Here is a 15,071-nt window from a genome sequence, read left to right on the forward strand (position 1 = left end):
GGAGGGGGAGGTGGGGTTTGAACTCGAGATCTCACTGTTCATATGAACACATGTCGCATCGCTTGGTGTTCCCTTGGGGTCGGTAGATATCAATTTTTCACAATTATCAAATAATACGACCAAATGATAGGTAGATGTAATTCACCGAGCTTATTTATACTCAAGAAAATCATCTGCACACAGCACACTGCACTGATAAAAATAAGAACTTAAACACTCCATTTTTGAAGGAGAAACTTGCCAAGCTATACAAGAATAGTAGAAGTATTCACCGAAAGTGGATTGAATTCAAGTTCCGCCGCAGATTGTGGAACATTCATTCTCAATATTCGTCAGAAAAACAGAGATCATGCGAGAAAACACAATATTCGCACACAATTATCATGACAGCATGAAAAATAACTATAAATCAGCACTCAATTTTCGATCTCACCCATTTTCCCAATATGCACATGCGAGAAAAATAATAAAAAACCACGAATCTTATGAGTTTTCGAACAGATCAGAGCGAAAAGTGGATCTATCGCCCCGAATCCACCTGGGTACTCGAAACAACGGATCAATCGAGGCCTACGCACGCAAATCCGCCCGCGATTGCAGATCTGCATGCGCAGGTCGGAACTCACGCCTTAACTCATGTTTCCCACAGACGGCGCCAGCTGGTGAATCGCGAATGAACGGGTGATGATTTAATCGGTGGATTATAGTTGAATTACGAATTTTACCTAGTGTTTGAGCGTAAGAGTTGAGAGAAAAAGTCGAATTGCCGAGAGAATAAGATTGTTGTTGTATTGAGTGAAGAGCACGCAATTTACATAAAGGAATGCATGGGGTATTTATAGAGTACAAGCTAGGGGTAAAATAGTAATTTCATCTCTGAAGACATGCTCCCCGCGTGGTCAGGGGCATAATAGTAATTCTGCCCGTAGGCGGACGATTCCTCTGCTCTGGCGCGTGAACAAATCATCCCTCTGTCTTTAGTGATTCCTCTGACTAAGCCGCATTCCTCTGGCAGAGCTCATTCCTCTAGCGAGGTCCATTCCTCTGACCCTAGTGATTCCTCTGACAAAGTTCATTCATCTGCTCCGCATATATTATTCCTCATCAGCATCATTAATCTAAACTGTAGGATTTTAATATTTGACATTCCATATTTAATTATCTCTCTCTCTCTCTCTCTCTCTCTCTATATATATATATATATATATATATATATATATATATAATGTACGAATAGTGTATTTAGTTAATATGGTGAAATTTTCCCCATCTCTAGGATTTGAACTCAAATTTGGGCTATTCGTGCATTACAAACAACTTATTTGTAGATTTATACTGACTTATTTATAGATTTGTATTGGTGAATTCATTAATTTAATTCTACACAGTAAATTTGAATAAGTTTATATCGGTCATAGAATCTGAATATTTAATATTTCAGATTTATTTTCATTTATCATCATATTTGACAATCCTCATTGGATTCAAATTTACCATATAAAATGTAATTAACAAATAAGTCAATATAAGTATATGAATAAGTTAGTATAAATCTACAAATAAGTTGTTTGTAATGCACGAATAGTCATTCGAATCTAGGTTCGAATCCTAAAGGGGGTGAAATTTTCATCATATTAATTAAATACAGTATTTTAAAAAAAATGTTAAACTCAAAGAAAGAAAAAACGCACTCACACTCTAGCCTTATAGGTGACTTGAACCCCCCAACCTATTGGTTAGAGGAGAAGTGTCTTACCAACATATTGTGCTTAATCGTCATATTAATTAAATACATTATTCGTGCATTACAAGCAGCTTAATTATTTTTAAATTTATATTAACTTATTTATTATTTTTATTTTTCGCGAAAAAGAACTGCTCTCACCTGATCCCAACGATTATATATATTATATCATGGAGTAATTTTAAATCATCCTCTGATCTCCAAATATTGCAACCTTAATGCTCACGTCATATATATGCAGATTCCTTGTGTTGTTATATCTACTATACTATTTAATTAGCTCCAACATAACGTGCGCAGATATGCATAGCATAGGTAGATGTTGATTAATTAGTTATCCGGTTATTGAGGAGTGGTTTTAGTTGTTTTCATTTAACAAATACTCCTCCATCTAACATGTTCTTATAGGCGGCCCGATGTTCTTTTAAGCAATCAAATACACCTAAATATCAAATTACAACCGCTAGCCGCCTTTTCATTAAATAAGCCCACACGCAATGTGACAGAATATATGGTAGGTCAATCATTACAAACTTAGGGTTTTTAATTGTTTATTGGTTTTCAGCTTACATTTAGCATGGAATTAATTGTTTATTGGTTGAACTTCTCTTTTACCATTTTCACTTGAATTTTACTCTGTTCGTGAATACATCCACCGTCCTCATTACTTTTAAACACGGAAATTAATGAGTGTGTAAAAAGTAAATAAAGTGAATTGGTAAAAATTATTTAAATACTAGGTATAGAGAGAAAATATATTGTCAAAAAAAGAATAAGACATTATTATTAAAACTACCCAAAAAATAAAGTATGACACTACTATTGAGACAGAAAGAGTATAAGTTCTAAACGATTTTATACCCGTCTAGTACTTTAATGTTACAGGAAAGTTCAAACTACTCTTCTCATTACATCATTGCTTTTTACATCATCCCTAAGATATCACTATCTTATGTTTGCCTGAATATCACTGAAGATTTGAGAGTAGTAGATGATATTATAAAGCAATGTGATCAAAGCCCAACATCATAAGTTAATAAAATATCAAACAAGCTGAAAATTGCTGAAATGCCAGAAGCTAGAGTACAAATTTCAGCAAATGGACATACATAGTAAGTAGTGCTCTATATCTTCTATTGGCTAATCTCATGTACAAGTTTTTGAAGCGCGTCACTCGTGAGAGGAATGTACAAGCAGTCTTCACCATCAGCGTTTCTTCTCGTCTTCACCAACTCGTGATCCTTGAATTCTGTGAGATGAGCATTTAGAGTAATTTGGCTACTCACCAGAAAACGCTCTCGGCATACTGTGTATAAATTGTTCAATGGCATTCCTGCAAGGGAAAAAAACATCACATTTGTTATGCAAAGGCATATGTAGTAATTCACAGTAAGACTTAACCACTTGCCTTCTCCATCAGGATTGGGCTGATGATCGGCAACAACTTTGAACACGTTTTGAGCATTTGGCGTCAAACTCTGTAAAACTATTGAAGCCGTCTTCACAGTTTGTGTGCTGCCACTGTGAGCTAGAATCGGAGGAAAGAATATTCCTTCGACCTTGTAGGGTGCATAGGTAGGAACGTGGTACCAGTACCAATTGAACTCGGTGTGTACCATCTTCTTGTTCCATACTGGTAGAAGCAATGAAAAATATTCAAGAACAACATTTCCCTATATATATATATCATCAACAACAGAACTACAAAATGAGAAGAAACTTACATAAAGGTGCATTCACATGATCAATGGAAGCCACCATGAGAATATGAGAACAAGCTGCAAGTCTAGCCAGAAATTGCTGAGACTCTGAATCACGCAAACAGGGCCCGTCAATATTGTTCACCACAACACAAATAAAAGATTCACCATCCTCCAAATGTGGGCCATCCAGAAATGAAATAAGATCATCCGTGGATTGGGTATGAAATGGTTGCTGGTTCTTAAGATGATTTTCCAATTTCCTTTGGGTTTTCAACCGCTCCCACAGAAGTTCAGCTAATGTAACTGTAACCTACAAATTCCACATCCATGAATTGTTTAGCATTGTGAGGATACTGAAAATTTATCTTCAAGTCATCCATAAAAAGAATCAGTATGGAGACAACCATATAAAAGTAGTGAAAAAACATACATAGGGGATCCCCGTGTTCTGATAGAACTGTAACATTACTCTACATAACCAGTTATTATAAATGTTGAATATCTTATAAAGATGAAATACAAAGAGCATAGATGAAATTACGATAATTGTAAAGGGAAGTTACAAGAAAAGGATGCCAAATTAAGTTTTGATTTAGACTACCCAAAATTTGGTATTCCTGACTTAAGATAATGTTTCCTCTGAACAGTCTTAGACTCGGGCACAATTTTTTGGCACAGCAATACATGGTAATATTTCTAGTCGATCGAGAAATTCTATTGGTGGTCATGTTTTTTTACCATACCCTTACCCAAATGTTGTCCAAGGTAGTGAGTGTATTTCTTCAACATTTTCAAGAAGGTCCTCAGGCATAGTTAATAGCAAGCACACCTAAGTAAGTATAAAACTCTTATACATACCAAAAAGTTTTTACTCATTTAACTAGCTAACAATGATATATTAGACCTTTGTGAAAGAGAGGAATGTTGAAGTAACATTAACGATTATAGAAGCATTAAGTAGCTAGAAAATTGTCGTTATCATCGAATTGCTGCCAAATTTTTCACAGGGTTAGTACTTGAGAAGTTGATGGGGAAGAAGAGTCAAAGAGCATCCTGTTGTTATGTCCTGAAAGGAATTTAGAAGGTCCTTGAATTCATATTGTAAGAGTCAAAGTTTCATTGCAATAGTTCCCCAATTAAATTACTTCAGCAGATAAAGAAGACATCCTGCAGCTTGACCACAAAAACTGCAATTTGTAACATCTGTGTTTTGTAATTTGTCTGGTAAGATGTTCCAATATTTAAGTATTAAATCATACTAACAACAAAGATGATAGCAAAATGATCAGTCAATTCATTGTAGTTTAAGATCCATTACTAGTTGATTACAACCATTTAAACAAAATCTTTGTACAGTCTTACCCTCATTTTCTTTCCCAAAAAAGTAGAATTATTTAAATTATCTGCATAAAAATGAAATAAAAATATCTTCATTTGCATTTATTTCAGCTATACGGTCTTTGATTTCTCTTGTACAGTTAACTTCACAAAACCCGCAGTTCAAGATCTAGAATGAGGTTACAATCCATTGCCAATCAACTACTATTTTTCCCCGAAGGATGAGAAGATGAGAACAAAATGCGAACAACTTGCCACCCAGAAATCCATGTTACAACTGAGTTATGTTTAGTTAATCTTCATAATCCAGCCAACATCTTCACATCAAATTAAATGAAGAACAAATGTGTAAAGAGACAAGAAGATAATGAATGATTACCCATGACCAATAACACAAAGATAGAACAGAAAACAAGCATAAAAAGGTGAGATTATAAAGTAACAACATCATTATCTGTACCTGTTTAAGATTGATTGACTGAAGATATCCATTGATCACTACAACAGAATAATCAGTTAATGCCGTTGAAGCAAAGTCTTCTATCAACCCCTTCTTTGACCCAAAACCATACAACAGAAGCCCAAATCCACACCTTAGACACAGATAATGAAAAAACTCAACACCAATACATAATTTGTAAAAATAAAATACCCTTTGAACTAAAAATGCCTACAAATTCATCCAACACAGACAAACAAAGAAGAAGGCAGAAATTTACCTTAACATAAAAACCCATTCAGTATACAACTTCTTGTAACTTTCTACAAGAGCATTGATCTCTTTCTCGTGCTTGAACTCAAGTTTAGCATATGCTTCTCTTAATTCCTACAAGATTGGCATAAAAACTCATTCCTTTTCCAAAGTTATATGGAAGATTACACAATAATACTAAAGAAACCCCAACAAATTACCTGCTCGTCTACGAGATTGATATCAGAAACTTTGCGCACTGATTTCTTGCCAGAACTGCACAATTCTTTTGCTAAAAAGTAGTTTCTTGAGAACCCGAACTCCTCTTCCTCGGGGTCATTTGGCTCCATACTAGAGATGAAGAGAGGAGACAGAGTTCAGTTCAAAACTAACAAATTACTCGTATTATTTATTTTGGCTTAGTTTTTAGTTGGAGAAGAATTTGTTGTTTGAAAATCCATCTGCACAACGAAAATATAATACTAACATTTTCGAAAAAAACAAATAAAAAACACTAGACATCAGGAGCTTGAGCCAAATCAAAATGGGATGTATCTAAAATAGTTGAAACCTTAAAATGAAGTTAAAAAATTATTTTATAGGCCATAAGAAAAGCAATAACAGATGGAAAATTAGAACATAATTCAGTGCACATGAATTAGAATGAGGGCTAACGTCTTCAGACCTCCAAGTATTCCATAAATTTGGGCGACATTGCCGCACACAGAATATTTAAACAACTATGTATCTATCGTGTTGGATCTTCTATTCTCTCGAAAAGGATAGTTACACCACTTAATTTATTTGTAATATTTGCAATAGATGAATCATAGTGAAAACGGTGGACTAAATTTTTTTTACCAGAGAGTATATTTCGCCGTGGTGCAGACCCTGTTTAATTGAAGACAGCAGAAACGTGAAATCCTCTGCTGTGGCCAAGAAATTCGCCGGCGAACCTGAAACCAATAAAATCTCATCAACAAACAGCATACGCATAGTTCAGATGTGCTTGTATAATTGACTTGAACAAAGAAAAGTAGATGGCTTGCCCTTCTATTGTTTGCTTCTTGAAAATTAGGGGTTTCGATCGGGAGGAAGAAGAAGATGTGGTTAAAGAATTAGGGCTTTTCTTCAATTCCTTAAATTTGTTAACCGCCAGATATTTAGTTCAGCCCGGAAGCATAAATATATTAACACTTATTTTCCTCACTATTCTCAAACTAACAATTAAAAAAAAAAATTAAAAATTAAACTCTTAACTTATAGCCACAAAAGTCGTGTGTGAATTTAAAAAAATAGAGAGACATTACACGGCAACAATTTACTCTCTATATTATTAATTAATTATTATATATATATATATATAATTTACTCTCTATATAATTTTTTTTATTAATTATATAAATATAATTATATAAATAATACATAAAAGAGGAGTTTTTCCCCTCTATTTCTTCTCTATCTTTTTTCTTTCTCTTTTCCCATCAATTTTTTCACTATTTTTTATTTTTATTTTTTTATATTTTAATTCTTTCCTAAACAGTCACATTTGATTAAAAAATGCAATATGCATTTTAAATTTAATATAGTATAAAAATCATGAAAAATGAATTTAAAACGAATAACTTATGAAAAAAAATTAAAATTTAAAATATTTTATTTTCTCTCTTTATTAAAATTTTACAACTTTATTTATGTTTGTGTGTGAAATATTTATTGATTTATTATGACGTGTAATACTATATAATAATAATGCCTAATGCTAATTTTTATTAGCAATTTTTATTATAATTTTTTTTAACATTTATTTAGTTATCATTACACTTTATACAAAGTTAAAAAATTATATTTTCAAATTTAGGGATTTATTGAGTAATTGATGCGGATTGTTTTAGTGTATTTTATTTTTAAAATGTGTTTTGTATTTATTTATATTTTAATTTTATTAATATTTATATTTATTTATTTAAATACATTGGTTAATTTCGATGTTCGTCGTACATTCGCACGAATGGTTGTACTAGTGTGTGTATATATATATATATATATATAGGGGGGAGAGTTCAACAAGAACATAAATATTTGCAAGTCTAGAGTCATAATCTCGTTCGTTAGATCGATTTTAATCAAGGGCTGAGATTAAAAGCTAATATAATTAATATAATAATTTTTTAAAATAAAATTGGTAAGATTATAGTATCCCTTAAATTACTCACTTCCCTCTCTCCTCTCTCCTCTCTCTCTCTTCCGTCACTTTTTCCCACTTCCCTCTCTCATCTCTTCTCTCTCATCTCTCTCTCTCCCGTCCCTTTTTCCCTCTCTCTCTCGTCTCTTACACAGAACACACACACACACCGGCAGAACACACATACACACACACAGAACACGCACAAAAGGTGGCTCTGCCTCCTTCCTCGGCGCCGCCCAAGTTCAGCCCACAAGTTCAGAGCCACTGCCGCCTTCGAGCGCCCTCAAGTTCAGCCACCGCCGCCCAAGTTCAGCCACCAAGTTCAGCCATCGCTGCCTTCGAACGCCCTCAAGTTCAGCCACCACCGCCGCCGTCGAACGCCCCAAGTTCAGCCCACAAGTTCAGAGCCACCGCCGCCCTCAAGTTCAGAGCCACCGCCGCCTTCGAACCCCCTCAAGTTCAGCCACCGCCGCCTTCGAACGCCCTCCAATTTAGCCACCACCGCCGCCTTCTGAACTCCGGCCGCCGCCCCCTTCTCCGTGCATTGAACATTCGTCGGAGAAGAGGAAGGGGGCGGCAGATTTTGTAAATAATTTTATTGAACTTATACGTATAATTCTGTGAACTTTTGAATTTGTGGTATTGAACTTCTGAACTTGTCTTGAATGGTGTTGAAGTTTTCTGGTGTTTAATGGGGGAAAATCGTGAGAGAGAAAGAGGTAGATGGGAGAGTAGGATTGAACTTGCAGATATAGTTTAATGAACTTGCAAATACAGTTTTACGAACTTTCAGATATAGTTTCATGAACTTAATTATGTATTTTGATTTTAAGAGAGAGAGAGAGAGAGAGAGAGATGAGAGAGGGGACGAGAGAGAGAGAGGAGAGAGGTGAGGGGTGACGGGAGATAGAGAGAGGAGAGAGGAGAGAGAAGGGAGTAAATTAAGGGATATTATGAATCTTACCAATTTTAATTATATTAACTTCTAATCTCAGTCTTTGATCAAGATTGATCTGACGAACCAGATTGCGACTCCATTCTCCATCTAATATTGTGTTTCCGTAGAATGCAACCCTATATATATATATATATATATATATATATATATATAGGGGAATGTTATGCTACATATCTTATGTGAGCACCTTACGTGAGCACCACTCACGTTTAGCCATTGTTAGCATTATTTTTTTTGTTTTAGATATTTATTTTTATTCTAATACTTCATAAATCGTTATTAGGATCATTAATTTTATAAATAACATAAAAACCAAAGTCTAATTTATTCTTTTTATTAATTATTTGAAGTTAAAGGGAATATGAACAAATCGGACTTTGATTTTTTGTTATTTATAAAATTAATGATCCTAATAATAATTTATGAAGTATTAGAATAAAAATAAATGTCTAAAACAAAAAAGATAATGCTAACAAGGGCTAAACGTGAGTGGTGCTCACGTAAGGTGCTCACATAAGGTATGTAGCATAACATTCCTCTCTCTCTCTCTCTCTCTCTCTATATATATATATATATATATGTGTGTGTGTGTGTGTGTGTGTGTGTGTGTGTGTGTGTGTGTAAAGTAGTTGTAATCCGTCGAATTTCGATGGTAAATCAAATTAAGTAGTAATATATAATTATAAACTTTTTAAAGAAAAATTATAATTAAGTAGAGTTTCAACGGGAAATCAATTTAAATTATAATTTGTTACAATATTTTTATATGCACCGTAATAACAGTACAAACACTAAAAGTAATTATTAAGAATTTTTTTTTTGAAAGCTAATTATTAAGAATAATTAATAGAATAAATAATAATGTATTAAAATAACTTTTAAAAAAATGTCCCAATATTAATAGACATGCTTATGCGTTTTTTTTTTTGTTTTTTTTTTTAATTGTTAACCTTATCTGGTCCCAAACTCATTTAGATAAGGCTCTTTTATATTGGGTATAGATATATGTAAATGATATAATAAGAAAATTATATGACATTTAATAGAAGTGTCAGAAAATAAGTCATATCCTGACATTTATTTCAAGATGTAGTATTAGAATTTGATATAAATGTAGTAAAAGCCTAATGTATTGATTGGGTATTTATAATTACACTTTTTATAAAGTGTCATAAATTTAGTGTAGTAATAGACCATTTTTCTAGCAGTGACTATTCGTACATTATATATATATATATATATATATATATAGAGAGAGAGAGAGAGAGATAATTAAATATGGAATGTCAAATATTAAAATCCTACAGTTTAGATTAATGATGCTGATGAGGAATAATATATGCGGAGCAGATGAATGAACTTTGTCAGATGAATCACTAGGGTCAGAGGAATGGACCTCGCTAGAGGAATGAGCTCTGCCAGAGGAATGCGGCTTAGTCAGAGGAATCACTAAAGACAGAGGGATGATTTGTTCATGCGCCAGAGCAGAGGAATCGTCCGCCTACGGGCAGAATTACTATTATGCCCCTGACCACGCGGGGAGCATGTCTTCAGAGATGAAATTACTATTTTACCCCTAGCTTGTACTCTATAAATACCCCATGCATTCCCTTATGTAAATTACGTGCTCTTCACTCAATACAACAACAATCTTATTCTCTCGGCAATTCGACTTTTTCTCTCAACTCTTACGCTCAAACACTAGGTAAAATTCGTAATTCAACTATAATCCACCGATTAAATCATCACCCGTTCATTCGCGATTTACCAGCTGGCGCCGTCTGTGGGAAACATGAGTTAAGGCGTGAGTTCCGACCTGCGCATGCAGATCTGCAATCGCGGGCGGATTTGCGTGCGCAGGCCTCGATTGATCCGTTGTTTCGAGTACCCAGGTGGATTCGGGGCGATAGATCCACTTTTCGCTCTGATCTGTTCGAAAACTCATAAGATTCGTGGTTTTTTGTTGTTTTTCTCGCATGTGCATATTGGGAAAATGGGTGAGATCGAAAATTGAGTGCTGATTTATAGTTATTTTTCATGCTGTCATGATAATTGTGTGCGAATATTGTGTTTTCTCGCATGATCTCTGTTTTTCTGACGAATATTGCGAATGAATGTTCCACAGTCTTCGGCGGAACTTGAATTCAATCCACTTTCGGTGAATACTTCTACTATTCTTGTATAGCTCGGCAAGTTTCTCCTTCAAAAATGGAGTGTTTAAGTTCTTATTTTTATCAGTGCAGTGTGCAGATGATTTTCTTGAGTATAAATAAGCTCGGTGAATTACATCTACCTATCATTTGGTCGTATTATTTGATAATTGTGAAAAATTGATATCTACCGACCCCAAGGGAACACCAAGCGATGCGACATGTGTTCATAGGAACAGTGAGATCTCGAGTTCAAACTCCACCTCCCCCTCCCCAACTCCCCTAAGTCAAAAAAATCTTTATGAAAAAAAATGATCTACGCGATAAATATTTTTTTATTTTTTATATTTATATAAATTTGATATTAATTTAATTATTATATAAATATAATAACAATAATAATTTTAATTAAATATATTTGAATTGAATATTGAAAAAATAAAAAATAAATAAAGATGAATTTACAATAATAAAAATTGATATTGTGAAAAGACAAAAAAAAAAAGATTTATTCAAAAAAAGATAAGAAAAAAAAGAGAACTTGTTAAAATTTTAATCTTTAAATACATATAACTTTTACATTTTAAATCAAATATTTACTTAAAATATATTTTAAATTAAATATTTTATAATCAAATTAAATATTCAACTCAAATTAATCATAGTATAATATTACAAAATGTCCAACCAAATACTAGTATTTATTTCTAATCATTATAAACTTTTTATACTCCCTCCGTCCACTAAGATTATGTCAAATTGCTTGGGCACGGGATTTAATAAAATTAGTTATGATTTTGATGTAGTGGAGAAATGGACCCACCACTTTATGCGATATGTGATTGAGATTGAATTTTGAGTGAGTTGTTTTTGTAAATAAAGAGTGTTACTAAGGATAAAATATTAAAGAGGATGGTGGAACCATTGTCTTAAAAGAAAAGTGACATAATCTTGACAGACGAATGGAGTAATATATAACCATATAAAAAAACTACATATATTATAATAAAACTCTGAAATTGTAAATATTTGTTCATCTTACATGATATTAATTAAATAGTAACATATTAATTGTCAATGCATACAATACAAATAATTGTAAAAATATTATTTTATAATAATTAATTGAAAATTTATTGGACAATGATAATAAAAAATTCATTGGATAATAGTAAGTAGCTTTTAGAAGGAAAATGGTATTATTGTAAATTTGGCCAAGATTTGACTTTTATATATGAGTGAAAATATATAGGATAGATAGATTAGCCAAACGTACTCATTAAAATAATTTTCTACTAGTACTCCATCCGTCTCACAAAAACAAGAACGTTTTTCCATTTTGGGGTGTCTTACAAAAATATGAATATTTCCATTTTAGTACATCATGGTCCATGTCACAAGGTTTTCTTTCGACTTAGAATTTTTCGCCTTGTGTGGCGCCGATCACTCACAATCGACCAGCCAACACTCCCTCACCAACACTCGTGTTTAGATTTGGGTGAGTATTCGTGTACTCGCACAAGCAACAATCAAGAACATGCACAGCGGACATAAACGTAAAGCACACATCAACATACGGGACAACTCACTCCCAACCTTTGCATTACTCACAATTCGTACAAAGGAACAATAGGCTTGCACACACGAATCTCTCTCTCCGTGAGCTCCGCTCAAAAACTCCCCTATCTATGTGATGGACAATCCCCCATCACTGGGATAACCGTCGGGTCAACCGTCTGGTCAATTGGGACCTCCCACGTCGTGGGCAGTTAGCCTAGCCCACGAACTTGCGCTCAACCGCCCGGACGTCAACTTCCGCACTTTGCCTTGTTGGCCCGCATGGCCAACTGTCGCCCGCGTGGCTGCTGGGTGGACTTGGCGCCAATTCCACGTCGTGGCGGAAGTCCGCGCGCGCGCGCACGTCTCCCGTCGCCCATCGCTCGCAAACTATCTCGGCGGACGCTCATGTCTCGGCGCCCCGCACGCCCGACGCGCAATGCTCGGCATCACCCGACGCTCTCGCTCGGCAGCGTGCGTGCCCTTGGCAGGGCGCTCGCCCGACACTTGGTCTCGGCGCCCCGCACGCCCGATGTGCGGCGCCCGGCATCACCCGGCGCGCCCACTCGGCGGCGTACGTGCCCGACGACCCTTGCCCACATTCCGAACCAGCCGAGTTGCCTAGGACGGGTGCAACTCGACACTACCATGCCGAGGCGTGCCAATTTCTCGACACGTCTCGGCGCCAATGCTCAAGGGGCTAACAAACCACCCCCACCAGAGCTAGACGATGCCCTCGTCGTTGGTGGTGCTCCTCCATCTGCCTTCTCCCAATATTCGGCAATTTGCTTCTCGAATTGCCATAAGCCAACAGCTTTCTCCCAAGTCGCGTCTGCTACTGATTCTCCAGCCCACTGGATCAAAAAATCAGTCCTTCTATTCTTCTTGCTTTGCCCCATCGTACGATGTTCAAGAACCTTCTCCACGGACTTAGTATACTGCTGCCTGATCACAGGTGGCGCACGTCGCGCCTGCTTCCTTGAGGAATCCAGCAGATCCACACTGAATTTCTTCAAGAATGATACATGAAATGTTGGGTGTATCTTTAGCCTGTCCGGCAATACCAATCGATACGCAACTCGCCCAACCCTCTTCATGACTTCGAATGGCCCGTCATACTTCGGTATCAACCCTCTATGCACGGACTTGGAAGAGATCTTCTTCCAAATTTGGGGCGTCAACTTCAGCAAGACTTGATCGCCCACTTGGAATTCCACATCACGCCGGTGCTTATCCGCATATTTCTTCATCCGGCGTTGTGCTTTGGCGAGGCTATCTCGTGCCTCATCTAACAACTCTTGCTTCTCTCGAGCAAATCGATAGGCGGCAGGACAATCTCCACCACTCCTCTGTACCGCAATCTCATGTGGTGCCAAAGGCTGCTGCCCATATACTATCTCAAAGGGACTCTTCCCCGTGGCTGACGACCGGTGTAGGTTATAACTGAACTGAGCCACGTCCAACAAACCAACCCAATCCCTCTGACTTGCTGACACGTAGTGTCTCAAATATTCCTCCAACAATTGATTCATCCTCTCCGTTTGGCCGTCGGTTTGAGGATGATTAGCCGTAGAGAATTTCAGATCGGTCCCCAACATGTTGAACAGATTGGTCCAGAACCGCCCTGTGAACCGAGTATCCCGGTCACTGATAATATCCTCCGGGATACCGAAGTATTTCACCACGTTCTTCACAAACAAGCCAGCAGCAACATCGGCGGGGCAAGCATTTGGACAAGCAATGAAGATCCCATACTTTGAAAACCTGTCCACCACCACAAAGATTGAGGCCATTTTATCGACTTTCGGGAAGCCCGAAATGAAATCCATCGATATTGATTGGAACGGCCTCTCCGGAATGGGCAACGGTTGTAGCAATTCGGCCTCCTTCTTTCTTTGGAGCTTGTCTTATTGGCACACAAGATAAGTTTTGACATACGCCTCAACGTCGTCCTCCATCTTTGGCCAATAATATCGTCGGGACAGCAAGGCATACATGCGCTCCATACCGGGATGGCCAGCCCAATGAGGGTCATGTGTTTCCCTCAAGAGTTCCCGTCTCAACGCACCCGCAGGCACATACGCCCGACTGCCACGAGCAAATAAGATATCATCATCCAGCCAATATTTTCGCACTTCCCCTTCCTTAACCTGCAAAACAAGCTTTTGATAGAGGGGGTCAGCCTTGGAAGATTCTCGAATCTTTCCAAGAAAATCGGACTCCACAAGAGTCAATGCAGCCACAAATTCACCCACCACTTTCCGACTCAAAGCATCTGCAACATCATTATGCTTCCCGGGACGGTGCACCCAATCAAATTCGAACTTCCCCAAGTATTCTTGCCAACGAGCTTGTTTTGGAGAGAGTTTCTTTTGAGTTTTGAAGTAAGTGTTGGCCACATTATCCGTGACCACCGTGAACTTCGTGCCCAACAAATAATGCTTCCACACCTCTAAGCAATGGATCACGGCCGTCATCTCTTTCTCGTGAGTACTGCACCGGTACTCACAATCCTTCAACTTGCGGCTTTCATAGGCGATGGGGTGTCTATTTTGCACGAGCACACCCCCAATGGCTCTATCCGAGGCATCAACCTGTACTTCAAAAGGCTCATCAAATAGAGGCAGCCTTAGTACGGGTTCCGTGGACAATTTCTCCTTCAACGTGTCAAATGCATTCTGACATGTCTCGGTCCACTTCCACACAGCATCTTTCTTGAGCAAATCCGTCAAGGGGTTGGCC

At 36.9% G+C, this 15,071-nt stretch overlaps 1 protein-coding gene across 7 annotated transcripts in view; it reads right to left on the bottom strand.

Annotated features, from left to right (window-relative positions):
• Nucleotides 1–2,721: 2,721 nt before the first annotated feature.
• LOC130993450 (origin of replication complex subunit 2-like) overlaps nt 2,722–15,071 on the bottom strand; it is a 62,724-nt gene continuing 50,374 nt past the window's right edge. For 5 of the 7 annotated variants that reach the window (XM_057918347.1, XM_057918342.1, XM_057918346.1 and 2 more), the window contains 6 exons: nt 5,698–5,827; nt 5,505–5,611; nt 5,246–5,378; nt 3,469–3,757; nt 3,153–3,377; nt 2,722–3,077 (listed from right to left, as the gene is read on the bottom strand). In XM_057918347.1, coding sequence (XP_057774330.1) covers nt 2,878–3,077; nt 3,153–3,377; nt 3,469–3,757; nt 5,246–5,378; nt 5,505–5,611; nt 5,698–5,826 — 1,083 coding nt within the window. In that variant the 5' untranslated portion in view covers nt 5,827 and the 3' untranslated portion in view covers nt 2,722–2,877. Of the gene's footprint in view, nt 3,078–3,152; nt 3,378–3,468; nt 3,758–5,245; nt 5,379–5,504; nt 5,612–5,697; nt 5,828–6,337; nt 6,433–15,071 lie in introns of all 7 variants that reach the window. The other 2 variants (XM_057918345.1, XM_057918344.1) reach the window with 1 other exon arrangement.

This window comes from Salvia miltiorrhiza, chromosome 7 (assembly GCF_028751815.1).
Source record: "Salvia miltiorrhiza cultivar Shanhuang (shh) chromosome 7, IMPLAD_Smil_shh, whole genome shotgun sequence".
Taxonomy (NCBI): Eukaryota; Viridiplantae; Streptophyta; class Magnoliopsida; order Lamiales; family Lamiaceae; genus Salvia; species Salvia miltiorrhiza.